At 40.5% G+C, this 27,679-nt stretch overlaps 1 protein-coding gene across 9 annotated transcripts in view; it reads right to left on the bottom strand.

Annotated features, from left to right (window-relative positions):
* ANK3 (ankyrin 3) overlaps nt 1-27,679 on the bottom strand; it is a 675,561-nt gene that overhangs the window by 26,535 nt on the left and 621,347 nt on the right. For 3 of the 9 annotated variants that reach the window (XM_059170184.1, XM_059170185.1, XM_059170186.1), the window contains 11 exons: nt 27,297-27,393; nt 26,399-26,627; nt 25,659-25,784; nt 24,776-24,898; nt 24,315-24,341; nt 23,185-23,266; nt 11,277-19,106; nt 10,575-10,649; nt 7,143-7,274; nt 6,084-6,227; nt 2,699-2,789 (listed from right to left, as the gene is read on the bottom strand). In XM_059170184.1, coding sequence (XP_059026167.1) covers nt 2,699-2,789; nt 6,084-6,227; nt 7,143-7,274; nt 10,575-10,649; nt 11,277-19,106; nt 23,185-23,266; nt 24,315-24,341; nt 24,776-24,898; nt 25,659-25,784; nt 26,399-26,627; nt 27,297-27,393 — 8,956 coding nt within the window. Of the gene's footprint in view, nt 1-2,698; nt 3,378-6,083; nt 6,228-7,142; nt 7,275-10,574; nt 10,650-11,276; nt 19,107-23,184; nt 23,267-24,314; nt 24,342-24,775; nt 24,899-25,658; nt 25,785-26,398; nt 26,628-27,296; nt 27,394-27,679 lie in introns of all 9 variants that reach the window. The other 6 variants (XM_059170188.1, XM_059170189.1, XM_059170192.1 and 3 more) reach the window with 4 other exon arrangements.

Raw genomic sequence — 27,679 nt, 5'->3', positions numbered from 1 at the left:
GGGCTTCAGAAACCCTAAATTTTTAACAACCACGTTTGAAGCCACTTTTATAGGCATGAAATGGAAAGGCATGAAAAAAATCTAATATGTGAAGGGCGATCATGGGTTTGGGTTTGGGGGTGAGGCCCCAGGCTTCCCCCACACCCCAATTCCCAAACTGTCTAGCTATGCTGCCCTTATTTCTGTTTTGTTTTGTTTAATTGCATTGCTACAGCTACTTGGACTTGAGATTTTAAAAAGTCATCCTGAGAGGTTCACGGAGAATTCCAGACCCACCAATGTAAAAGAGGAGGATATTGCAAAAGGCTTTCACATTGCCAGTGGAAAAAACTGCTGGCAGAGAAACAAACGCATTCCTGTGATGAGAGCTCTGGCATCCCCAAGTACCGACACTCCAGTCTTTGGATGAGTTTCCAGTTGTGAATCCTGCCATCTTGATTTTGCAACCCTAACACCCTTAACTTGGGTCTCCTCCTTCCCCTCCCCTGATCTCTGCTGACTCCCACTGGTGAGCGGGCGCTGGTGCTCACCGGTCACTTCTCAAATTCTGTGAGGACTATTTTCCTTTCAACTGTTAACAATCTTTCTCTTCCAATAGTTTCTTTTAAATTGACTTCCAATTTTTATTAGTATCAGTATAGACTTTTATTTTCTAGCTTGCGCACTGTTTTTACTGTCTTTATTACCTGTAGAATTCTGAAGGTGAAAACTAGCACAATATTTTATATGCATGATATAGATCTATATCCTACATATGTAAGTAGGTGTGTATTCTTATAAATCAAATTCTGATTCTACATAAACAATCCCCAATCAACAGCACACCTTATTCAATATGTGTGAGGACAAACGGTCCCAGCACAGTGTGAAGACGCTATAATCTAAATGTAACAATTTCCTGCTATGCAACTATAGATTGTTATTACATTAGAACACAGACATCAAAAATAATACTATTTGTTGTCTTTGCAACAGTCTGGTAGGCTGAGCACAGAATTCTTTGGTCTTATCATTCTTCTAAAGGAATCTCGCAGACTCCTTTTTGCAAAATGTTATAAACTCCCTCTTTGGGAATTTTTATCGAGTAAGGAGTTTATCAGCAATACGAAAATATTAAATATGGTTATGAAAGAAACAAGTTGGATGCAAAAAACCCTGAGGTTATCCCTAGTTGCTACTAAAGTACACTGTATTTTAATCTGATGTATGCATAAGCAAAAATGATGCCAACTATTGACTATTTGTACCAGTCATGTCTATAGCCATTCTACACTCCAGCCATTCCACAGGCTTTCTTTTTTAATCTGTTAATCTGCTTGAGGTTCCAGTTTTTAAAGCTGATTAGACGGACATTCTTAGAGCTTAGGAATTCATCCAGAGCCACAAAATGCAAACCCAATGCTGTGGGATATGAACCAATGTCTGAAGGGCCCTAGATTCTCACCTTCCTAGAGTTAAGTCCACTGCAAAAAAGAACTAGACTCACGATTAGGGAATTATTTTGATTGTAATCAAATTTCCACTACGGCAATATTATCTGGAGTGAAAAATTACATATGCAATGTTGTAAATTACATAAAATGTTCATGTAGGAAAAAAGAAGGATATACAATGTTAAGTGTTTTCTTAGTACTGTAGGACAACCGATGACTTTTTGTTTCTCTGCATTTTCTATATTAAGAAATTTAGAGGGGCGCCTGGGTGGCTCAGTTGGTTAAGCGACTGCCTTCGGCTCAGGTCATGATCCTGGAGTCCTGGGATGAAGTCCCACATCAGACTCCCTGCTCAGCAGGGAGTCTGCTTTCCCCGCTGACCTCTCTCCTCTCATGCTCGCTCGCTCGCTCTCTCAAATAAATAAAATCATTAAAGAAAATTTAAAAAAAGACATTTAGAAAGATGTATGTAAAAGAAATCCACCCAAATTTCAATGGTGGTTATTGCTAAATGATGGGGTTTTGATTTCTTAAATCTGTATTTTAAAGTTTGCATAATAAGCATATTACGTTTGAGGTCAGGAAACAATAGAAATGTTCATATTTCTAAAAGACATGGGGTTTCATTTATTACACTATTTTGAAAGCTCATTCCTTATTGGCTTTGTGAAAGGAGTAATACAAGTAATGAACTAGAAAAGAGCAGTTTTCTAAAGTAAACATCTTTGGCATGCATGTAAAACTGCATTTTACTTCAGGCTAACAGTAGTTGTTTTTTTTTGTTTTGTTTTTTTAAGGATTTTTATTTTATTATTATTTATTCGCGCACGCGAGAGAGAGCATGAGCAGGGGGAGGGGCAGAGGGAGAAGGAGGCTTCCTATCAAGCAGGGAGTCCGATGTGGGTCTTGATCCCAGGCCTCTGGGATCACAACCTGAGATGAAGGCAGATGCTCAACTGACTGAGCCACCCAGACACCCTTGTTTTGTTTTAAGTAGGGTCCACACCCAGGGTGGAGCCCAGTACCCTGTTGGAACTAATGACTATGACTTCGAGAACTGAGCTGAGTTCCAGAGTCAGATGTCATGTAACTTTCCCTCTCTGGATAAGCAGAATGAACCAACCTTAGAGGCAGATACTATCCCCAAACTGGAATGGCGATTTAGCAAAGAATAGTACTTGCTAAAAAAGCAGGTACTTAAAACAAATGATTCACTAACGCGTAAGCAGCGATTCGCTCCTCTTTTTTCCGAAATGGAGCCATACCTGTCATCCAGCCGTTCCAGTAACCCACCAGTTATTCTTCGAGCCTGAGCAGGGGACTCTAGATTTCCACTTGATGTCTCGTTCTGCCAACCTGAAATTGAAGACATTTCCAGTTCTGCTTGCTGAACACCTTTAAGAATAGCCTGAACTTTTTCTTCTGTCATCTCCTCAGACTCTACTCCTTCTTCAAGTTGAACGTCCTCAAATAGAGATTTGAGTTTCTCTTCCGTCATCTCCTCATCAGGACCAGATTTTCCTTTCTCTTGCTGCTCAGAGCATACTCCTACTTTACTAGGCTGTTTCAAGGGCTTTGCTGGTTTAACATCTTTTGGGACCTCAGACATACTTCCGAGGTATTGAGGATACTCACTCAGACAGACATTCTCCAAATGGCTCTCATCTACATCCACTGCGTCAGGCATTTCTGTTAAAGGCATTGAGTCTTCGAGTTTGCTGTCTTCTAAGGAAGTGTCTTCTGCAGTTACCACGGGAGGTCCATCTGCTGAATGCTCTATGTTCCCCTGGGAAGGCACTAGCCCATCACTCAGTCTACTGGGGGTCCTAAGGGGAGACTCTATGCTAGAGATATCGCTAAAATAATCATCTTGCTGGAAAGGGGTGGGTGGTGTGTAGTGCAACCCTGTGGGAGTTTCCAGTTCCACTTGAAGGGAAGGATAACCTATGGAAGACAGTACATTCGGACTGACTGGAATGAATTAGAGTACAGCAAACAAAACACATGGAATGAATTAAATTATGAAATTATGAAAATGTATGATGAGTTACAGAATAATGTTCATAAATTTATTGGTTTAGTTTAATTAAATGTAATACAATGAAATAAAAGACTAGTGCAAACTATAATAAAATAATACTAATTAAGATATAAATGATTTCTATCAATTTTGATAATTTTAATACAGTAACTTAAATACACAGACTAATTCAATGCAATACAAAGTCGGCTCTCATTATATAAGATATACTTATTCCATGCCAAATTTATTATGTACGTTTAGCATGCAAAATCCATATTTGGTGGACTGCATATAGTAAGCAAAAAGAAACCAATTTTTATAATAAGTCACTTATAACTTATTTTAAGAGCTTTCCATATGAACAATGCTATCCAACTCTAATTCTTATTTTTTTCACTTGAAATTTAGCATGAGGAAAAATAAATTGAATTTTTGGAAGGAAGTTATTATTAGATCTTAGAGCAGTAGCACTGGGAAAAAAAATCTAAAATGATGTTAGAAAAAGGATTTGAAAGGCAGATAAAGTAGAAAAGACTCCAAGGAAAATTTTCAGGTATCATAATGTGACAGAGATGAAAGGTTTGCGGTGTATATGAAGGTCTTAGTGAACTTGGTGAAAGGGGTCCACTCAGAACCACAAGTCAAATAAAGAGAAAAAAAAAAATGATACACAACAGAGACAAGGAAGAAAGCCCTTTGCAAAGAGCTCTCCGGATAACCATGACAATACTGTGAAACACGGAGGTTTATTTACCAGCCTACAGAGAGGGGAAGTAGGGAATAATTCCCTTGTTTTAACCTTTGCTGTGGGGACAAAGGGAATATTTTTCTCCTTCAGCAGAGAGAGAAGTCGACAATGGTCTGGTCATGGTGAGGAAAGGAGGTTTCGTAAAAAAGTTCAACGAAGAGGAGAGACAGGAAAAAAAGGCAGCCACGCACATTTTCTGAATGGATGGTCCACAAAACTACAGCCTAATTTTCCCATCAGTCCATGACAAATACTATCTTAGCTTTTGTTGTAAATTCAAACTGCTATAGGTAAGTCTAGTCACCTACAAACCAGAATGTTATTGAAAAATTGGTTGAGATTAGCTGAGGTTGATAATCTGCCTAAGTGAAATTTACTTCATACACACCTTCCTAAAGTTCCCTATGAATTTTTAAAATAAGAAATAAAAAATATTAAGATGCGACCATGAAAAACTCTTGTGAATTTATTTAATGATATTCTGATTTTTTAAAATGTTAAAAATAAAGCTTTCAATTCGATGGACTATTTCCATTATTTTCTGGTGATCTTGCTTGTTAGTTATTTTCCTTCTTTTTTTTCCCTCCTTGTTAGCTATTTTCTTAATTTTTTTCCCAAAAAAGAATATCAAAAGATTCCATAAACTATAACTTGGCAATAATTCAGAATTTGATATAACAATGATCTACTGCTAGTGCAAAAAGAGACTGGCTACCATTACATGGCCTCACATGTAAGATGAGGGCTTGAAGAGAGCTTTTTTCCAAGGTTCTGTGGCATATATAAGCTTAAAATGAAATGAATTTTGACATTATTCCCTATCACCGTAATGTTATGTAAATAATAAGGTATGCTTTAAATTTTCTGTTGGCTTTAACTTTAGCAAGCAGAAACTTTTTAAAGAATTTGACAACTTTGTTACATAATATATGTAGAACTAGAAGCTGTTGGTTTTTGTTAATCTAACTCTGCCAGTTTAAAAATGGGGGAAAAAACATCGTATTTTTCAAAACCGAGTAGAAAAATATCCCAAGCTCTTCTTTCTTTACTCAAAACTCATTATAGGAATAAATTTCCATTTGTAAAGGAAGACAAGCACCTTGAAAAACATAGCGAGATATTTGTTATACTTTACTTGATACTTTGATTTTAAAAAAGCCTCAATTTACACAATGAAGGAAAGATGACAATATTATTATATAAAGTAAGCTAATGTTGAAAAGGACTTACTATGTTATTAGTGACATCTGTGCTCCCTGAGTTAGAAATGACACTGACTTTTATACATGATAGATCAGGCAGGGTTTTTCCAAACAATAATTGGAACCATACAAAATTAAAATAATGCTAAATAAGTAAAAAATAGTTTTGAGTGATGCACTAGACTTTTTCAGTACTTGCTTAAATACTTGGCCCTAGAACAGGAACTCACCATTTTATTTAACAATGTGTATACTATATGCTAAAACTTGACCCAGTAATTTGGTTGTTTGATCTAAGATAGCTTAGAGTTTGGTCTTATCAATATGTGAATAAAAGAGTTCACTAGTTTTTTAGGTTAATGTGAAAATGACAAAAACAATTCATTCTCTAGAGATTAAATTTTCTTCCACTTGGTCATGTAAAATATTCGAAATACCAACTCTTTCAATTAATTTATGCTTTTATACCCTGTTATTTGTATTTTCTGTAACAGACATTTATTAAGTTTGTTCTAGCAGAGTGTTTTATTTGCAGACTCTAGCAGAGAAAGAGCTGTGAAAACGAGAAATTAAGTCAAGCAAATCACAATTTAGTTAGTTTTAAGCGACTGCCTCGTCCTACACACTTTCAAATTTTATCAAATGATTAAGTAAATAGGAACACTAAATTCAATTACCATCAACAGGGTCATGGAAAACATTGTTCTCATCTGCAAAACTTCTGGTGCCTGAAATATTTCCATAATCAAATATTGGTCCTTCTAGGAGAGTCACTATATCTATTCGATTAATTTTTGTCAAGACCGAAGTTAAGGCATCAGCTGAAAAAGGAGAAAACAGGGTTGAAAACCCGATTAAATTATTTTCTGCCGTCACCACAATATCCACACAAAAGCACAGCGATCTGCACCCTCCTAGAGTTTTAGCTCCTCCTCCCTGCTTTATGATTACTTTATGATTACTCTGCCAAATCACCATCTGGAGGGCTCAGAAAGCTCGCTGTTACAGGGAAGTCCTGTCCGGGTCTTAAGAATCACTTGGTGAAGCTGTGTGGAGTGGCAGCAATATTCATTCCACTGTAAGATGCTGAGCAGATGAGCCTCCAAATAGCCAGACTCTTTTTAGTTACAAGGGGATCTATTAAAATTTTAAACATGTTCTTCTGCTTTTTGACTGTCAAAACAGATCACCCTCATATTTGATGCTTAGCATTTTAATGACTTACTAAGGTCAGGCTGACACAGGCAAACCCTGCAGTAACTTACTCCACATTGTCGTGCGTTGGCACTTGTCATAGTACAGCAACTCTCCCCTCCCCCCACCCCAACACCATCAAACCAAAAGGAACCCAAAAATATTGGAGATCTCTCTGCAGCACAGATGAAGCTGAATGATTTGATTCTATCCCCCTTTCTCTCTCTCCTGTGCATCTAGCTCTGGCCACAGCAGTAGCCTCCGAGTGCTTCTGACTTCTACCCCAGGATTTAGCAGCTAGAATTCGATTTTCACTTTTGATGGTCATGGAGAGAACTAACGACAAAAATGCCAAAAATTCACTACCACTTGCTTTCTTAAGAAGCTTCCCAAAGACAGGTGTTTAAAATACTAGTGCTAAATTAAACAAGTGTAACTTCAAAAGACTTATTACTTTATGATTACTCTAGTTTATTAACAGTAGACTTATCTAAAATACTATAGGCAGTTTTGAAAGTCAAAGTAATATAATGTCAGCATACTTGTAGCATTTTTTCCGTCTCTGGTAACCCATTTTTTTAATAACATGAAGCTCTGAGAAATTAAAGAATTTGGATTTTCCACACGTATTTGATTGATTTCATCCACTGAAAAATTCAGTTCCCTTGCCAGTTCTGTAGAAAAGAAAAAGAGTTACTAAGATTTCACATTCTGCTTTTATCACCTATGTTTCATTAAACGTAATGCTCGACTGTTACATACACACAAAAAGGAACTGCATCGTAAAACCCAGTCCAGCCTCAAGCATGACTCCTTACATGCTTGCTTTTACAGGGAACAGTGATGACACACCGGCTGTGACTTCACTCTCCTGACCTAACTGCTTAGCTACAATTACATTTCTCTGGAGAGACTCTTTTATAAAGATTCTTGAGCTGTACAAAGGATGTTGCTGGATTCTTTTCATTCGGCCAAATTATTCTTTGTATTTTGTTCAAGCCTCATGTAAGATAGGCTGGGATACACACCCGCGAACACGGCACAAGAGATGCTGGGAGTGTGCCTTCAGGAATTCCCTGTGGGAGGTTAAATGATGACCACAGTCCAGATTGCTGTCTACACTATGCAGCCACATGTATAACAAAGAAAATGGAAATAGCTCTGTGTCCATCTAAATGTCTATACCTGTACACTCAACCTTGTTAATCAGAGTGTCTTTGGCAAGAAACGTGTGACAATCAGTGGCTGCCTTGGCAGAGGAAACCAGGAGTCGAAGATGAGAGGGAGCCTCACTTTTCACTGTATATTTCCTGTATAGTTAAAAAAAAGTCCTCAGGTAATTATTTTAAGTGATTCCAGAAATAAATGGGGGGAAAAAAAAACCCTCCCAGGGAAAAGGAATTGGTTAATATACTACCCGGCTGAACTATTTCTAGCATTTGGAGAAATGCATTCAGAGGCTCAAAAAACTCGTGATTTCACTCTAGGAACTATCGTGATGATACACTGGGCTGGGCACAATGATTTACACACATGAGTGTTTATCTCAGGCTTGTACTATTGAAAAATGGAAAACAATCCAAGTGTTGAACAAAAGAAGAGTTCATTGAGTTAATACAGCAGCTTGTGAACTGTTTTGATCATGGTCTGTAGTTAGATGTACATTGTAGAGGGCAATGTTTATATAAATGAAACCAGATCATCAAGAAGCAAAACTTAGCCTTAATACACACGAGACACAGACATTTCTCTCCATTGTAGTCTGTTAAAAGCAAAACCAAAGTTATGTATTGATTTCATGACTCAGGAGTGCACTGTGATCCAAAGTTAGAAAAACACCGTTATAAAATATGTATACTAGATGTTATTTATCCGTGAAAACCAAGATCATAGAATACGCCATTTTGTGGAAACTAGGTAATAACAAACCAAAAAACCAAAAAATTATATGGTGTATATAACATTTTAAAGCTTTTTATACAAAAATCAAGGTACATGAAGATGTTCACAGTGGTTTTGAGGAACATGATTAATTTTGCTCTTCTAGGGCGCCTGGGTGGCTCAGTGGGTTAAGCCGCTGCCTTCGGCTCAGGTCATGATCTCAGGCTCCTGGGATCGAGTCCCGCATCGGGCTCTCTGCTCGGCAGGGAGCCTGCTTCCCCCTCTCTCTCTCTCTCTGCCTGCCTCTCTGTCTACTTGTGATTTCTCTCTGTCAAATAAATAAATAAAATCTTTAAAAAAAAAAAATTTTGCTCTTCTAAATGATAATTTTAATGGTAATCTTCACTGAGCAGATAGTAATTCGAATTATAAAAGTTAAATATCTTTCTAAGATCTTCATTCCTTTGTGCTTTAAGAGACAATACTCCTTACTGCCCAACAAGCCTTTTATGACCCAACTGTGTCCTTTGTCTAGTGAGCCAGGGACAAGCAAAGACACACTGTCACTAAGAATTTTACAGTTTAATAGCTTTATGTCACATCTTCTCCAAAAATTTGCTCTGACAGACTTAATGACTGGATTTGTCTAAGGTAAGTAATCTAATAGTATGGGCATATAACACTGCAAAACCAACATTTACTCCAATATATTTTCAGATCATAATGTCTGATGTTAAAATATACTTATTATTAATTTTATGTTAGCAAATATTTATTCATAACGAATTGTTAAGTCTCAACAAGTTGCTAAGGGTGACCAACTACCTGTCTTCTCAGAGTATCACTAGCAGCGTGCCTGAGAGCAGAGGCTGGGTGGAGGGAGATAAGAGGGAGATAAGAAGTTGGGGGTGAGGGCAGGACTTAGGCCATTTAAAGGAAGAAAATGTAGCTGACCTTGTTTGCCATTATCTGGTTTCATATTCTCCCTTTTAATAACAGAGATAATCACTTCCCTGAGCATAGAATATCATGGAGGGTATACAAGATGACTTAGGTATGACAATGGTTAACCTTTATATTTTAAGCTATTCTGTTTTTTGGACTATGTATTAAAAAATACACTCAACCTCTAGAACTTGACATTTCTCTGATTTGTGTGACGTAAGATTTTGGAGGCCTAGTTAATGTGAAATCTACAAAGCAGAATTGACCAAATGACACAGAATCTTATCTTCATCTATAATGAAGTGAAATCAAGCTAAACATTCCTTTTCTACCCACGGATTATAAACAGTTTCATTTATCTCACCAAATCCAATGACTTTTGTAAACTGAATGGGTTTCTGAACTTGTATCCTACTTAAAAAATTGTAATTCAGATTTTCAACTTCCTCTCATTCCCTTGTTTTCTTGTTTATGTAGTTAATGAAAATGATCTTTGTTTTCCTTTAGCAAAGAGGTAAATTTCCTTTTAAATAAATCTTTGGGCGTAAGAGTGAGTCCACTTAAAAAAAAGCTTCAGGTAAACAAACAGATAGTCTGTGTATATCATAAAAACTGTGAAGATGACTCAAGAGCGATTAACATTTGGGAAGCACATCCCTGTCTGTCAAATAAAATAAATAAAGTCTTAAAAAAAAAAAAATTGGGGAAGCACAGGCATGGGTTAATTGAACAGTTGCCTAAGAGAGCTGCTCTAAGGGAATAGACCATGTTTAAAATTTTGGATTATTTAAAAGTCATAGGCCTTAGTTTTTTTTTTTTTTTTGACCCCAGAAAATAAATTTACTACTAGGTAAAATGTTACCTTCTATTATCAGAAATGGCAGTTTGAAGAAAGTGCCTACATTTATGGTAAAGGAAGATTTAAATTTCTATTCTTTAGTGTATATGCATCGAAAAAGCTTTGAAAAACACAGGATGTAAGGTATTATCGGTAATTTTCTCTGGGTAGGTAGAATTGTGGAAGATAAAAATGTCTCGTTTTGTTTTCTACTTGTTGCTTGTTTCTCTTTTTTATAACGAACCCCTTGTGAGTCAGACAAAGAAATTAAGAAATGGTATTTGTTTCACTCAGGAGGGTACACACTTACCTGTCCAACTAAGTCCCAGGTGATCGGCTACTATTGCCATCCTGATATCTGTCCGTTCACATGGACTCTGTGGACCTACGATTTACAATTTCTTAATTAAAATAATCATCAAGAAAGACACGATACCGGAAAATTGTTTTTTTAGCAGTACTCAGATTTTACAGAGAGACTAATGCTAACACTGTACACTTACATGTGTCCTAGTCACCTACATGAACACTTGTCTTTGCACATGGCTCACTTGATCGTCACCTGCCCCGGCCAGATGTGAGACTACATGGATGCTCAATGTGATGGAATCGAACATGCTGACGAGCTAGCTACCGGACAACGGTTACAGAATCATCGCGTCGGTGAAAACACCATGATGGGATTTCAGCATCTGAGCTTTGACTTTGACAGAATCATTAGTACATTAAAAAAAGAAAAAAAAAAGCTGCTTATCTTGAATGACACCAATATCTTCAGCATGCTTCCCTAGCTGCCTACGGTGTCATTTGGTTGATAGGGAGAGAGAAGAGTGTAGAGACAGCACACACAGATGACAATGACAGAATGAGAAACTACAGTTAAGTCACCGCACAGGCAATCACGACAGGGCATGCACTAGGCTCTACGAGTCGGAAAGTGTTTACGAACTACGCTCGTTCTCCAGGATGTGAGCAAAGAGTGCTCGAGAGACCTGACTGCCTTCGTCCTCACCAGTCCTCCTACTGCTCCTTCTCTCACTGCCGGCCTTTTCACTCTTTGATTTTAAAGGTGCTGCCTCTGTTTTCTTATCTCTAGCAGACTTCGTTGTAACTGAAGGCGGGCCACCCCGGGAAGTCTCGGACAACGACGTGTTTCTTGAGGTACTGTCTTCCTCATCGGACAACTCGGACTGCATCTTTTTGTCTTCTTCCGAGAGGCGGTCCACAAGCTTTAAGGTCTCACCACTAATTCCCTTAAAATATTCAATGGAATGTTTACATACTTCCTTAAGCTGACTTTTCCTAACTTTTATTGTGGTGGTGGTGGTGGTGGTGGTGCTGGTGGTGGTGCTGGTGGTGCTGGTGGTGGTGCTGGTGGTGCTGGTGACACAGGTGGGTCTTACCTTTACTGGCAACTTGGATGGAAGCTGTTTGGCCTTGCCTTTCTCTGGCTGCCCTTGCTTTTGTGTGGCACATGCTCTCCTAACTGCGTTATCCCTGTGTGTGTCTTTTACTGGAATTCTGGACTTTACGTCTACACATGAAGAAGCAATAAGGGTTTTGGTTTTCTCAGATTGACTGACCTGCTTCGTTTTACTCACTTTCATGTTTGGCATATGACTTGGTGGGCAGGTATCTTTTGGTGAGGTGGCCTTTATGGGAAGTTTGGATTTTCGCCTAATCCCTATCGGTTCCTTGGTCTTTTGCTGCTCTCCAAGAACCTTCTGCTTATTATCTCTTACACAGTGTCCTTGCAGTACCCCTGTCTTTTTTCCTGATGAGATTTTCACTGGATTAGCTTTCTCTGTGGTACAAGTGGGTGCAGAATGTTCTGTCAGAACTACATTACTTGTAATGTTATCTGTCTGTATAGTGGAAGAATCCAAATTGTTGTTGTTATTAAAGTTATCTTTCTGGAAATCGTGTTTTTCCTGAGGCCTAGTGCCCATGTGGCTATTGGCTGTACTTGGAATCATTGTGATAGTTTCATTCTCTAGTCCCTGACAACTGGTCATCACAGCTTCTATCTTATCTGTCACTTCTCCAGAGCCTTCTTTCTTCATGGTCATGGTGGATGCAGAAATTCCCATTTTTATAGGCGTGCGCAACTTGGGGTCAACTTTAGAGGCACCAGTGGCTGCTGCCGATTTCTCCAGGGAGCCACTACTGGCTGCGCCTTCCTGACACTCTCCGCTGGTCGGGCTGCTGGGGTTGGGTTCGACTGGAGGTGCCTCTACATTTCTCTCTAGATTGGTTTCTACAGTGGTGTCCCCTGACTGTGGCTGGGGTGTGGCAGTGACCATACTTTTATCCCCTTCCCCCTGGTCCCCTGACTTCCCTTCAGAAGGATGCTCACCAATCTGGAAAAATTGGAGCCTCTCTTCAACAAAATCCCTCTTGCTCATGTCAATTGCACCACTGCGAGTCATCTCAAACATTTTCCCTTCGTGAAATGGGAAGGGGTTAGGCTCACTAGTTGGGGTACTTTCGTCAGTTGGCGTTCGGGCAGGCGTTGTATCAGGGGTTGTTGCTGGAGAGCGGTCTTCCACAGCCAGACCGAAGGGCTTAGTTTCATCTTCCCGTGATTTACCATCAAAAACTTCATCATCCCCTCGGTTATTAGACCAAGGATCAAAATCTAGACCTTTGGTAGCTACTGTTTTGAAAGGAGTGGCAAATTCTTCGTCTACTTTGTAACTGAAGTAAGTATCAGGAAACACTGATCTGTCAGGATGTCTGCCTTCTAGGGTGAAGAACTGGGCCCCCGATTTCTGCTCAGTCTTATCAGGAGTCTTTTCAGATGAGGAACTTTTAGAAGGTGGCTTGTCTTCGTCGGGTCCCACCCTTCCTTCCTCCTCGATAACTTCAAGTTTACTTTGGCTAAAGGAGCGATCGGCTGGCTTCAGAATGCCCTCCGTGTTCCAGACATCTTTCTTAATTTCCATGGTTTGACTTGGGAGTTTCGAATCACTCTCCGTCAAGCCATCGTCTTCGTCTTGCAGGTCGTAGCCGTCCAGAGAGTCGATCTCTGTGGCGTCGGTGTCATGAGAAAACTCGGCCGTGGTGGCGATGGAACACTCCGTGACGGACTGGTCATTGTTCCCATTCTGGGCGGTTTCATTCTGAGGTGAATCGAGGCCAAGGCCAAACTCGTGATCTTTTCCAGAGCCATTCGTTTCCAGTTCCTTCTGGCTGGAAGGCTTGTCAGCAGGAGCTTTGGATTTTGTCATTTCCTTTTGTTCGTCGTCCACTTCCTTTAATTTGAAGGTGTATTTCTTAACGGGGACGGGCTGATAGAGGGACTCGTCATCGCTCGAATCACTGACGTCGGCCCCTGGGGGAACTGGCGAGGGCGGCTGCACTCGGATGACCGGTTCGGCCAGCTGGTACTTGTCATGCTCATCCCGCAGACTGACTTCGATCATGTCCGCCTCTCTTTCGGGGAGATAATGGGGTTTCTTATCCGGCTCCATCTGGTCTGCATCCAGTGGTGGCGGAGGGGGAAATTCAATATAGGCAACTCGATTGCTTTTGGGTCTTTGGTTAGAGTCTTTGCTGACATCGGTAGGTGTTTCGCGGTCAACGGTTACTTCCTCCACCGTAGTCTGCTTTAAGGAGGCTGACTTGGCCTGCTCCTCCTCCTCAGACTCCTCAGAAACCTCAGGAATTGGGCTGGGTTTGCCTGGTATGTAAGCTATGAGCGAGTCTGGTGTCTTAGACGTAAATTCGTAACTTACTTCCTCTGAACTGGGTGTTTCTGGGGTTAAAGGGCTTTTCCCAGAGCTGTCTAGAAAGGAAACTTGCTCTAGAGTGTCGTCTTCTGGACTACCTTGGGGAGAAGGAGGCTGCTTTTGCTGCCTAGTTGTATAAAAGGTCCCCCTGGTCTCTTGTACTGTCTTACACTCCTGACTTATGATCTTTTTTATACTTCCTTGTTGTATCTCCTTTTCATACTGCTTCCCCACCTGTACAAAACTGACATACACCGGTAAAGTTTTTATGTCTTTCCCTCCCTCTGTCTGGGCTAGTGGAGAAACTCTTTCCAATCCGTCAAGGGGACTGTGGTCGAACACATCACTAGAGGGAGACTCCTTTCCTGGGCTAAACTCTAAGGAATCAGGAGATTTGGTGGGAGAGGTTTCGGTTTCATCGAGAGGAGGGCATAAGCCTACGTAACTCTGACGTTTGGAAACCTTGCTGATTTCTGAATAGGTAATTTTTTCGTCTTCTATAGAATTAAAGTGCTGTGTCTCAACCGTCTCTTTACTCATACTGGACCGGGGCAACTTTTGCGATAGTTCATGTTGGGGGAATGTCGACTGCTCGCAAAAGCCATCGGGGATATCAGATGACAGCATCCTCCTTCCCTCCGCGGCTCTGACCGGGATGTGCGACACGGCTGAGCTCTCACTCCTCCTCGGAGCTTGTTCCAGGGGCCCACCCGGCCGTCCCCCTTCTTTCACAACATATTCCCTATATAAGACCTTTTTGGAGGGAGATTTTACAGTCATTTCCTTAATTTCTGAGAGAGAGCCATTCGTTAACAACTTGTGTTCTCTCTCAGTCACAGACATAAACTCATTCCTCTGACCAACAATCTTACTGTCAGGGTGACCAACGTGATTCTCTCTTACATCGTGAACAAGTACATGTGAGAGTTTTTCTTTCTGAGACTTATTGTTAGTGGCTCCAGAACTTTCCCATGTTCTAAAGACCTTTTTGTCCCATGGTCCCTTAGTTGCTACATCTGAGGTCACATGACAGGCCAAGTCTTTAGCCTGTTGCTCAGAAAAATAGTCAGGCATGGCTTTACTTGACATTTCAGTCCTCTGTGTTTTCACATCCTCGGAGCCAGAATCATTTACGACAAGCTCGCCGCTCTGCGCGTGCTCGTCTTTAGCCTTGAGTACCATCAGATCGTTCTGCGCGGATCCTCTTTCGTCTGAGAGGTCTACAGCCTTCAGCTGCTTTTCTCTAGCAAACACTTGGTAGACGGGCAGCTTGCTCTCCTGGATTTTTTTCACGGGGATTCTCGACTGGCCCTCTGGCTTTCTTTCTTCTTGAGACATGTCCTTGCTTTTTGCCTGTGCGCCTTGTTCAAATTTTAATCTAATGGAACTGAGCTTGGATTGTTTGAGCTGAAACCCAGACTGGGGCCCTGCTGGTGCCTTGCTCTGTGAAACGCTCTCTTGGGTCTCCTCTGTGGGCTTGCTGTCGTCAGGCTGTGGGGACAGAACCTTCTTCTCCGGGCTGCTGGGCGGACTGGCTGCTTTCTGCTCATCGGCTGTGGGGATGCCTGGTCCGTCAGGGCCATGCTGCCTTGCCTTAACCCACTCGTCACTGGATGCTACCAGTTCTGTCAGCAGGACTTTCTCGGGGCTGCTCCCCGGAGAGCTCTGAGAAGAGTACTCTTTGCCATTTCGAGGGCGTGGCTTTTTCTCCGGGGACTGCAGTTCATCGTTCAGCTTTTCGGTTTTGTCACGAAAAAACTGTGACACTTCAGTCAGTTTTTCTTCAGCTTCCTTCACAGTCCTGTCCACCCTATCTTCATATATCAACTTCTCTCTACCTCTGTCTAATCTGTCCTCAGTAAAGCGCATCCACATGGCATGTTTTGGACTACTAACATCGCCAGAACAGTGCAACACTGTCACTTTATCAAAATGCTCATCTTTAGACACTTTACCTACACCATTTTCAGACACATCTTTATAGATTTTGGAGAGGATTTCTTTTTTGGGGGCAGTGACTACTTTTTCTCTGGACCGCTTATCAGACCCCTGTAACTCTGAGCTAGGGGGTCCTGCATGGTCTGTAACCGATTCCTCGGTATCAGAATGAGACACATCTAGCTTTTCTGACAGAAGCATTTTCTCAGCAAACCTGTAAGACTCCCCTCTTAGTTCTGACAACTCATCGTCATGGTATTCTATGGAGTGTTGACTTAAAAGCTTCAATGTTTTATAAGAGTCATCAGATATGAGTTGAGCAGAACTAGGGCGACTATCTTCTTCTTGGGACACAGGAGTGTTCACTCTGGAAGACTCCAGATAAGAAGGCAATGACTCTTCGGCAGTAAGCTCTTCTTCTTCTTGCTGACCCTGCTCCTCTGGACAAGGAAAAGCATCGTGTTTTTCTGGCAGAAAATCTTTTAGGTTAATATCTCCCCGGGATAAGTCTTTCTGATATACATACATTTCCTTCTCTGGATGCTTTTTGGTTTCTCTAATAATGACTTCAGTGGGCTCAGCTTGGTTACCTTTTTCGATGTGGACTTCTATTATACGCTCCAGTTTGGGTTTCATTTGGTTGTCCTTCTCTGCATGCTGGGCTGGGGTTTCAGCCCCAGACTTGTGAACATCTGGAGGCACCGCCGACTTATGCTCAAACAGACCTGCCAGTTCTTTGGAAGGGTCCCGCCCGGACTGAAAGGCCTTCATGATGTCGTGGACTGACATGGTTTCCTCGATTCTTTCGGAGGCACCTTCGCTGCCTGGTGGGGAATGATAGACCATTCTGGTGGTTGTGGTTATGTGGGTCTCTTCTTTAACACGCATGCCTTTGCTCAAAACTCGGCTGTGGTCGTCGTCGTCACCATTGGCTTTCATTTGGAACGCCTTAACTTTTTCCTTAATACTAGAGGTGGTGGGTTTTGGTTCCAGTTCCGTAAAAGTAGGCGACGGTTTCGGGGACACGGGCTCCTCCGGGGGACCCAGGGGAGCATCTCCCGCTGAGGGCTCATAGCTCCTGATAACATGCACCACTTCAGTTCTTGTTTCTGTGATGACAGGAGGGATGGGGACTTCGTGAAAGAGTGGCTTAGGACCAGTGCTCTCAGCGCTCTGTGGGGCTGAAGGAGTTTTCTCACTTCTTGTCTCAAAGCCACTGTCAGACAAGGGGCTTTTGTCCTGGTCGTGTTGAGAAAAGTCATCCGGAGACTCTAAAATGGTATCTGTTCCGAAAAAGGAGTCGGCCATTTTACACAACTCTTTCTCAGAGGTGGAGGGCCTCATGGAGGCTGGCGGCATTTTGAGTTTGTGTTCCTGCAAAGCGATCGCTGGCTTCAAGATCCTTTTCTGTCGCTCTTCGCCATCCTTCTTTGCGTCCTCAAACTTGTACTTTAAATTTGTCAATGAACTACTCCCAATATCGTTTGTTAAGTAATCAATAACTTTGGTCAAGTTATAATCCTTCTCGGAGGCCGCTTTTGCTTTCACTTGTACTCTCTCCGGCAGAGACGGAGAATGGCTCACCGCAGCTTGCTGCCTCGCCTCCCTTATTTCTTCCGAACTAAACTCTATCCAGTCATCTTCGGGAGAGAGTCCTTTGTCACTCTTTGGCGATTTGGGCGGTCCTTTGTTATCTACACACACATCTTTCTTAAGGATTTCGCTCACTTTCACTAAGTCTTCCTTTACTTTCTCAACGATTTTGAAAGGTTCTTCATCATCGATTCTCCCTTCTTTGGGGAGCTCGGGTTGGAATGGCTTCTCCTCAGGCACGTCTGTTTGTAGGATCGCAGTCATCCGCATGAGGTCTTCTTTCATTTCGGCCACGTCTTTTAATATCTCCTGACTGGAAGATAAAGAGGATGGTGTAGACAGCTTAAGGGCAGAGGGTGCAAGGAACAAAGACGACTTAACTGGAGATGAAGTTCGATTGAAATGGGGCTGAGGACGTGTCTCCGTAGTCAATGTTTTAATGGGGGACAGCAAGGCTGCTGCTGATTTTGTAAGTGAACTAGAGTCTGGAAGTTTCTTTAATGCTGGTTCCGGCAAAACATTGACTACAGAGTATACTGGCACTGTTATTATCGACGAAGTTACAGATGAGGTAGTTGCAGATATCGACGACCCAAGGGATGTATAGAGTGCACTTGCGGAAGGAGTTCTTAGAGACTGAAAAGCTGATGGTGTCGAAGAAACGTATGACCTGAGTGGGGAAAATGGCATTGCTGTTGTGGTAGAAAACACTTTCTCAACTGTGTCAGTGGTTGCATTAACCACAGAGCTCACAGAGTTTGTAGCTGTAGAAATTTTTTCCTGTAACGTGGCAGTGGCTTTGCATCCGTTAATTAACATTGACGATGACGGATACTTGAGAGGGGAAATAGAGCCGTTGACCAATGCTACCTCTGCGTGTCCAGGCATCTGTTTCACAGGTGATGAGAGAGAAGAGGCCATCGTGACTTTCGCCGATGAAATGACATCAACTGCTGATTTAGCTGGAGACACCACTGACTTTAGAGGTGAAGATATTAGCGGTGCTGCTGATGTAATAATTGACTTAAATGGCAAACTTGAGGAATACATATTAATGTTTGACTTGGGGGAGGCAGGGGGTGTCATAGTAATGGACGACCTCTCCAGAAGAGACCCTGCTGTAGTCACTGGAGAGGTGCGGGAGGAAAACGTAGAACTGGATGCCAGCCCTTTTAAAGGCGAGGCCTCTGGGACTGTGGGAGCTCTAACGAGGTTACCAGAGGAAACTTGGATATTGTATGGAGATTGTGACACCACTGTTTTTATCGGTGAAGACATTGTCCGAAAGGATCTAATTGGAGATGCCACATCACTAATGGATTTAACTGAAGATGTAGTTGATGCGCCTAATGTGGATTTGATTGGAGAAGGAGTCGAAACAGACCATATTGATTTTAACGGAGAAGCTGATGGCGTGTTAGAGGAAGAGCTTGATAAGGAAGTGAAGCCTGACTTGGCTGGCCCAGGCACTGTAACTGGAGCTGTTGTCCAGGACTGGTATGGTCTTGTAGAAAAGAATGGCTTGTATGAGTAAGTGGTGGGGAGGGATCTTGTTGCTCCTGCACTCCGTTCAACTGTTTCTTAAATTTTAAAATGAAATCAAACACAAAAATCAACAAAAATGGTTGAGAAACAGAGAGACCAGAGAAAAAAATTGGTCAGTAAACTTTGAAATATTACAAAAGCAAGTACAATTGTTTGCATGATTTAGAATGGAAGAGGCAAAAGTAAAAGAGGAAAAAAAAAATTCCACGGACATAACTAATCCAAAGTTAAAAATAAACAAACAAACAAAGAAAAAAACAGAGCAATGTGAAATGAAAGACAGAAAAAGCACACCGCAACCAAAGAGGCCGACAATGAGAAACAGAAAACATGAGGAAAGAATTAATGATGAGAAAAATAACCACAATGGAAAACCGTTGCCTTACTTCCTATTGACTTTCTTATGTGCTGGTTTTGAAATATCAGCAGCCACTCTGTTTTGCCTGTATAGGTACAAGTTTGTTTTGTGCAACCGTATAACTTTCATTTTTAGCAATGTCTAACATTCCCTCTGCTCGAACCTTTCGGTGATACTGATTGCATCTACTTAGAACCGTATCGATGTGTCACTATACGTTAAATATCTAGAACTCTTTTTTAGAAAACTACTCAAGCCTATTTCATGCAGAATCCAAATTAACTTTTAGGTGACAGGCAACTGATGTGCAAACTGTGAAGCCACTGGATTTTAAATCTGTACCTTCCATGCACAATTCGGTTATGCTTCACACCCATAAAAAGCCAATAAGAGCAAGAAATTTTCTGAGTCAGAAGTTTAAAAGAAAAAAAAATAAAACAAAGAAAAGGAATGTTTGCATTTATTGTTTCCATGCAGCATATTCCTTTTGGTGAGGAAAAAAGAAAATGGAATATGAAATGATTTAAAAATGCATGTGTACATACACACAAAGGGGAAAAAAAGCAGAAAATATGGGTCATGGTTACCATAAGCAAGCAAAGCAACTGAAAACATTTTATCATGCACAATATATCATGGCAAACAAGCCAATGAAGTAATACAATTTTTATGCCATATTATGCACAATATATAAACTTTAAAAATATTTCCACAAGAGCATTTAGAAAGAAGAGTACACTTTTTCCATGAGATGCAAAATCTTGGTACCTTTTGAGACTTTAGGAAAATATTTAATACTGCCTATTTAAAACATATCTGCAACTAAATGTGTCCACATCTGGAGTTCTCTTCATTATGGATAAAAGCACCTAGTTCATTTTGGATATTTTTTTCCACAATTTTCACAATTACTTTGAATTCTCAAAAGATATCATGGGAAAAATCTAAAAAAGCAGTCATATTTTTAATACCCCACATTTAAGTATCTGCAGTGGGATATGGCATATATCTGTATACATTTTTATCCATGGCAAAGGTACGAATTCTGGTGCCTTTTAAGAACGTTCATGGGACTCATAGATACCCCAAACACCGGAGCAACCATGAGGCAGACCTCCCACTGGGAAAGATGGATTTAATACCAGCATTCATCTGGCAATGGGACGAGAAACACACAAATGAGGTAAGCACACTCGCTGGGGGAGAGCAAGCACGCACTTGGTCCTCTCTACTTCTACAACTCTAGCAAACAAACCGAGTTGGTCACAGAGATTTGGAATGCCTGCCAAGGGCTAGCGGTCTATGTCAAAGTTGAGTACAGTTTCGCTCCCAGAAAGCACTGGTGCAGAATAATAGTGACACGCGAAGAGGAAATGAGAATCTGCTTCATCTTTTATGCTCCTCTTCATGCCGTGCCCGGGCCAGTGCTGTAATCCAGTCCTTGGATTAGCAGCTACTCCCACAAGGGTGAAGATTTTCATTCCTAGTGTACATTTAAATTCAGACATTCAGAACATGTCCTCTTCTAAGCTTACATATTATTCTAAAGAAATGTGGAAGAACTGAGGAAAAACTCACCCGCTCATTAACCCCTCCTAGTCATAATTCTCAATATTATATTGCTTCACTCTTTTGGAAACACACAGTGCAAATGGAAGGTTTGGAGATTCCTTCAATTCAGTGACTTGGGCTCAGTTCAATGTCTCATGAGAATTTATTTTTATAACTAACAGAACCTGGCACAGCATCTCGCTTTTACCACTGAAGGCTGGCTCCATTAAGCAAAGAAGTCCTCTAAACTACATGTATGGTTTTATACTTCTCATGAAGCCGCCAATTTACTGATCAGTTACACATTTTATGCTTTAATGACACATACTCTGGGATGCCCTTTATAACAAAGAAAATTTCTGGGAGGTTCTGGATGTCAGGCATTGAACTACACCAGACTCTTTCTTTATTTGGGGGGGCGGTGTGGTTTGAAAGGGCAGGATACTGAGGGAATATCTGCATCATTTGGAGTTCTAACACCAATTAAGGGGCCATAGCGTTTCCTTAGTTTCCTTATTGTCCCATCTTAGTTCTTTCCATTCTTCTGTTTACCACCATTATGTTCCCTTTCATAAAACAGAGAAAAGGACCCTCTTCCTTCTACCAAAAGTCAAGGAAGATAAGCCACGTATTATACTATAACTGAAACTAACTAAAAAATAGCAATACTTCCACAAGTGGGAAAAATTCAGTTGACTTAGCGTAGACCTCACCTTAAACTCATATATCCCCCCCAGATATCTTAGGGACCAGAATCATATGGGAGCTCACCTGCCCAGAGGTGCCTTGGACCTAAAGGAGCTGGTCATGGAGATTGTTAAAATCTTAAGGACATTGCCTAGGAGTCCCAACCAGCTACTCTGAGAGCCTTAGCTCTGAGGCAAAATAGTATTCCCAAGAAAACTTCTACCCAGCAGATGTAGTCATATGGAAAAAACCACTTAGTTATATACACATATACTGTTCCTGCTTTGTGATAATAGGGGTTAAACTTAGCCTTTGTGGTTCTGGAAGGATTTAGACATTTATGCTAGAGGCAAAAACTGAGATCCAGAAGAACCACTCATGAGTGTGGTAGCATTTCATTTCTCTTATGCTCTCCATTTTGTGTCTGAATACAAAAGTTTCCCTAGTAGTCAAGGAGCTAGACTCAAAAGATTATACTAAGACCTCTAAACTAAGTGTTCCTGCTGCACATTTAATGTGCTATCTTGGCCCACCAAAACAAGAATTCAGGGAAGGTGGGAAAAACCAAACTTGTGGCTCTTACTGGTAAATTTCCAATCTCTCCTGAACGCAAGTTAATGGTAGGTAATGAAAAGTAGCTAGAAATCGTCCGCTAACTTAACAATAATTTTTGTAAAAATCCTCTTCTGATGGATCAAACACGGTGCTGCTCTCAGCATTCTTAGCTCCTGTCGGGGGAGGGAATCGCTGGAGGGCTGAGGGAACAGGAAAGGATGAGGTGGAGAGGGAGACAGATGAATGAGTATGACTGAGTGAATTTATACCTTGATACTTGCAAGCCAGTTAACAATGAATCAAAACAATCACTGAGAGGAGAAAAGGACTAAGCCAGTCTAGTGAAGACTAGCCTTGGAACTGGTGTTTAATAAAGGGCAGTGGGGGAGGGGTTGGGGTAAGAGGAGGAAGGAGGAAATAAGGAATCAGTATAGAAGTGCTACCTCAAGACGGTAGGAAAATCTAATTCTTGCAAACTGGGAAGAAGGAGAATCAGGACTAAGATCTAATGATCTACCTATATTAAGAAAAATGAGATGACAATCAAAGTTACTTTATCATTCCTTCTACCATCCCACATATATAAAAATGAGTATTTCCCTTTAGAGAATCCGAAGCAATATTTAGACTTGAATCAATATTGGCCCGATATCTCCTAGTTAACAAACAAGGGAAATCAAGATTTTTAAAGACAAGTAACGCATAGATGTTTCTAATTTAAAAAAGAGATAGTGCTTAAAAAAAAAAACATTTTGAACTTATGAGCTAAGGGAGTTTCTACTTCATATTTTGAACTATGTACAAAAAAAAAAAATCACTTAGATTTCATGATAAAATTTTCCTGCAGGCAATTTTTCTTTCGTCACTGGGTTTTCAAAGGACCCCAAATTCAGTTTGTACAGAAAAAATGCCTCTTCTTATAAAAACCCACGTAGATTAGTAGAACGTGTTAGGAAACTCACTCATTCCGGGCTCAGTCAAGTAGCTGTAGCGCTTACGTAAAGCTAAAGACGCGAAGCTCTGTCGTCGATCTGCTTTCTCGGCCTGGAAAGGGAGAAGGGAAAAGACACTCTGTCCAACTTCCTTGGGGCATTTTCACAGTTTTGAAACATTCTGTAGGATGGCATGTGGATACCTCGTTTATCTTTATTTTTCTTCTGATGGATTTTCCTCATGAAAATGTTCATTTCCTATTGTGGGTCTACAACCCCACCCCGATGTCTCAACCAAATTACCATCACTTGGCAAAGGTAAGAGCATCAACACAGCAGACTACAGGGGACTACAAATACAAGACGAGCGTTACAGAGACTTCTGATGCTGAGCAGTAAATCTCCCCAAATCTATTGGTATTGAAAGCACATATATCATGATGTACAGTCACTCTATGTGAGTACATTCAAGGAAAAGGGGCACACAGGGTCTCGTTCCGATTACTGCTGTTGTTTCTACATGTTGAAAGGCATAGAGTGTAGGTGAGGTTAAAAAAAGGTTAACGATTTTGTTAGACATAAGGATTCTATTTATTACTATGGAGGTGGTAGTTTTAAAAATCCATTTATCCTATAGCTTGGGGAAATAGCAGGAGATGCCTTTGCAAGGAAAAAATTCATTCAAAACCAAATGGAACCACTACACCCTTAAAAATGGCCAGGATAATTATCTTTAAATAGAATACTAAATATTTATCAGTAGCCATGGGACACATATTTTCTAGTATAGAACAACTTGATTTATACACTAAAGTTTCCTGTTTCTCAGGATCTTGATTTAAATGTTACACAAAGTGGATATTAGGCAAAAGTACGAACAAATGTGTATTTATACATGCCACGCTACTACATTTAAAAAATGTTGGAAGAATGTTAGTTCCTCTTTTTAAATCATTAGCCGGATTATCTTAATCTAATAGCCATGTGGCGGAAAAGCAAACTATTCTTCATGAAAAGTGTATATATCCTTCAGCTCACTTACGCTAAGAGCTGCAAAAATAGCATACGGTTCCCACACTTCAGCCCTCTGCAACTTCTTTTATACAGAATTAATTTTTATTCTATCTCTGAGAGAGTAAAAGCAGAAGTGTTCATATTACCTCATCATCTTGATCTGACTCTGTCTCCTTTTGGTTCCAAGATGCATTGCAGAGACAAGGAATATTATAATGGACAGCAGGGAAAAGAATATCAGGATATGAAAAGGACTGAGTAGGGAGCACAAAATGCAAGTTGAATCAAGAAAGCAAAGCAAATCAAATGAAGCCAACACAAAATATCAAGAACCGTACATCCACGGCAAATTAATGTGTGACGTTATTCGAAATCAAGAATCTACAAGCTAGCGGCAGGAGCAGGAGCGATATACAGAGGACTCCACCGTACAGACCGTAAGAATCTGACACCACAGTAACAAGACTCAATCTATACACAGAGACTAGTTAAACTCGAGCTTCAAGAACTTTAATCATGTGACAAAGCATTCCTTAATCGCATACCGAGGGCCCACTTCTCCAAGACCAGGGGAAGAGACTTACAATAAACCGGTATTAAAAGATACCTTTTTATGTGCTGGCAGAGTGATATTTAAGTTGCAGACAGCTGTTTGAGGCAGTCCTTTTGTTGTCTTTGGTTCTTTCAGAAAAGATAGACGACCACAGGGCTCTTGGCTGGTGTCTCTAACCTAGAAGAATTTAGGTGGTTGACAGTTATAGAAAGAGACTTTTCTGAGGACTCCCGTCTGTACAAGAATTAAACAGGTTTATCTGACAGAGCCCTTCAGGAGGCGGGCAAAGGGAAAAGATGGCGGTAACCATTACAGATCAATGGCGGTGGTCACGTGTGAACTCAGCGGGATTTAGAATGCCCAATTCCGAAATCAGACCCAGGACGGCTATGCCTGCTGGTTTCCCTGGCATTCTGCTACACAGTCTGGGTTATATGCATTTGCTTCCTGTCCAATAATTTGTTTTCCTCAAGGCCTTGGTTTTAGCAACGATAATAACAGCAAATAACCAACACAGTAAACAGTTGTCCCATGTCCTTCTGTTCTCTGAGGAGGGGGAAGGTATCTCCAGAATGTCCTTGGGCTCCATCAGAAATGAAGATGGAACTTAAATACTGAGTTTGGATTTCATCCATTATTTGATTACTGGGCATTAACCAGATATGATGCATTTTACTATTCTAGATGGTCTGGTCTTACAAACATCTGCTTGAACATAAATGATCATTGAGATGTTTAAAAGGTAAAGACTCTTTGTTACTAATTATAAAGCTTTCCTGGCTCAAAAAGACACTCGGGACAAAAATCTGACCTTGTTCCTCTGAATTCAAGTTTGGTGGGATATTACAAACTGAATAAATCACTAGACTCTTCTGTTTTTATGCTCTAAGAGCATTTTTTGCTTTTTCAAAATTCAGAGTCTCTGTTAATGATTTACCTTGATGGAAAATGGCAGTCTATTTTCTTTGAAAGCATAAAAGTTAAAAACAAGTTGCTGTCCTCCTTTGGTAAGTGGGGCCAGATTTCCATAACAGTCAACATAAATAGGTTTTCCTTCCAGAACCTTTTAGAATAAGAGAAATACATAATTTAATGTTAAATTAAGTTGAAAGAATTTTGAGATTTTTAATTCACATAATATTAAAAGACTGATTGATATATTTCTATGTCACATTTGTCTCCTTATTAGGAAACTACTTCTATGGTGTTATTTGCCACAAAAATAACTGTTGGCTCACAATTCAACTACTGTGATTGGAAACCAAAGCATGCACATGTACAAGACAGAATTACACATTCAGTTCTATTCTAGCAACTTTAGACATCTTTGAGAAAGTGCTGACATCACTTCTTCATACAGACTTTGAAAGGGTTTTTGTTTGTTTTTTTACTCAGATACTTACACTGGGTTTAAAAAAGGAAAATCATAGTAATGTGTAAAAGACAGTGACCATAAAAATAAGAGAACTCAAGTCACCACAGAGAAGTGTAGACCATCATGTGGATTGCTTAGTACTGCACTGTAACCAAGATAACCTCAAAGACACACAAATAATTTGAGAATAAAAACCTGAGATCGAGAATGGGCTTGGTATTTCTGGTGAGTGCTGTTATGACCTCAAAATAAAACCCCAGATCTGGGGGATGTAATGGAATGGACTTGTGTAAACAAGGTACCTCAATATCTTTGCTTCTGGCAACTTCCTCAAAATTCTCCTGCTGCTCTAAGGTTTTGTCCACTTTGTCATCCGTCATGCAGAAACAGCGCAGGCAGGATTCTACGGGGTCATTCATTTTGGCAAAAACAACGAACTTGGCCATATATGGAACACATATTAATTCTCTGTACAGTTGTGTGGCTAACCCCACGGTTTCTAAAACTTGATGGCAATCTGCGAGCCAAAATCTGAGAAAAACAAAAACAAAACGGGGATGACAATGAGGTGATTTAAAAGCCAAATCTTAAAGAAAATTCACCATTAAAATATTGGGGCATATAAGGGAACTACCCCCAAACATTAACTTGTTCATTTAAAGAAACAACAAAGTGTTTACTCTGTTTACAGAAAGCCTATGTTTATTACTTGTTTTAATTTTCTAAGGAAAAGCTAAGGGTTCTTTTCTCTCTCTCTTTTCCTTCCCTTAAGATTCTGTTCCCCCACCCTTCCTTTCCACTCCTGCTTCAGAGTTTAATGTCTTACTTTATGCTGGACGGAGCAAGAATTTTATGAAATGGAAATTCTATCGGTCTTTTTTCCTTGAAAGCATAACAGTTAAAAGCAAGTTGCTGTCCTCCTTTAATACTTGAGTCCAGATTTCCATAACAATCAACAGAAATGGGTTTTTACAAACTGCTAAAAACTAGAAGAAGCAAGTCTAGCACCGTATAGCCCCCTGTGAGGGCTGGTAAGATGACTTACGCCAGCCAATTTTAAATTTCTGAGTTAGGCCCAATTGTGCCATCGAAATTAAAAAAAAAAAAAAATCATACTAGTATTGAGCACAAAAACTTTCACTTTCCAAAAGGTAGTAAAATGAATTCCTTAGTGCTTTTTGGAATCTTTTATTCCCATACCTGGCTGAAACATTGGTTGTAAAAGAGACACAATCCTTTATGAAGGTCAGGGGAGTTGTTCCTGTGATGTCTTCCCACTGAGCCGGTGAGGTGCCCCCTGGGAAAACAGAGCAGATATGTTGACTTCATCATGGGAGGGGCTCCTGATAAAATCTGCATTATCATCCTGTTCTTCCGGCACTGCCGTGAACTTGCAAACTTCTGCACGTTCAGTCAATGGCAGGCTCTAAGGTTGGTCTTCCTCTCTACTCTCCTTCTGTGCTTTTACTGCCTTATGGTGATCTCCTTGTAAGACGTTATAGTTTTTAAAAATTACTTTTCAGTTTGTCTGGCTATTAACGGATGGTCTAAATGGACAATCACAGGCTATCAAGTGCATTTTG

The sequence above is a fragment of the Mustela lutreola genome, chromosome 4 (assembly GCF_030435805.1).
Source record: "Mustela lutreola isolate mMusLut2 chromosome 4, mMusLut2.pri, whole genome shotgun sequence".
Classification (NCBI taxonomy): Eukaryota; Metazoa; Chordata; class Mammalia; order Carnivora; family Mustelidae; genus Mustela; species Mustela lutreola.
Note: the sequence above shows the minus strand (reverse complement) of the source record. Positions and strands in the feature narration are given on the sequence as shown.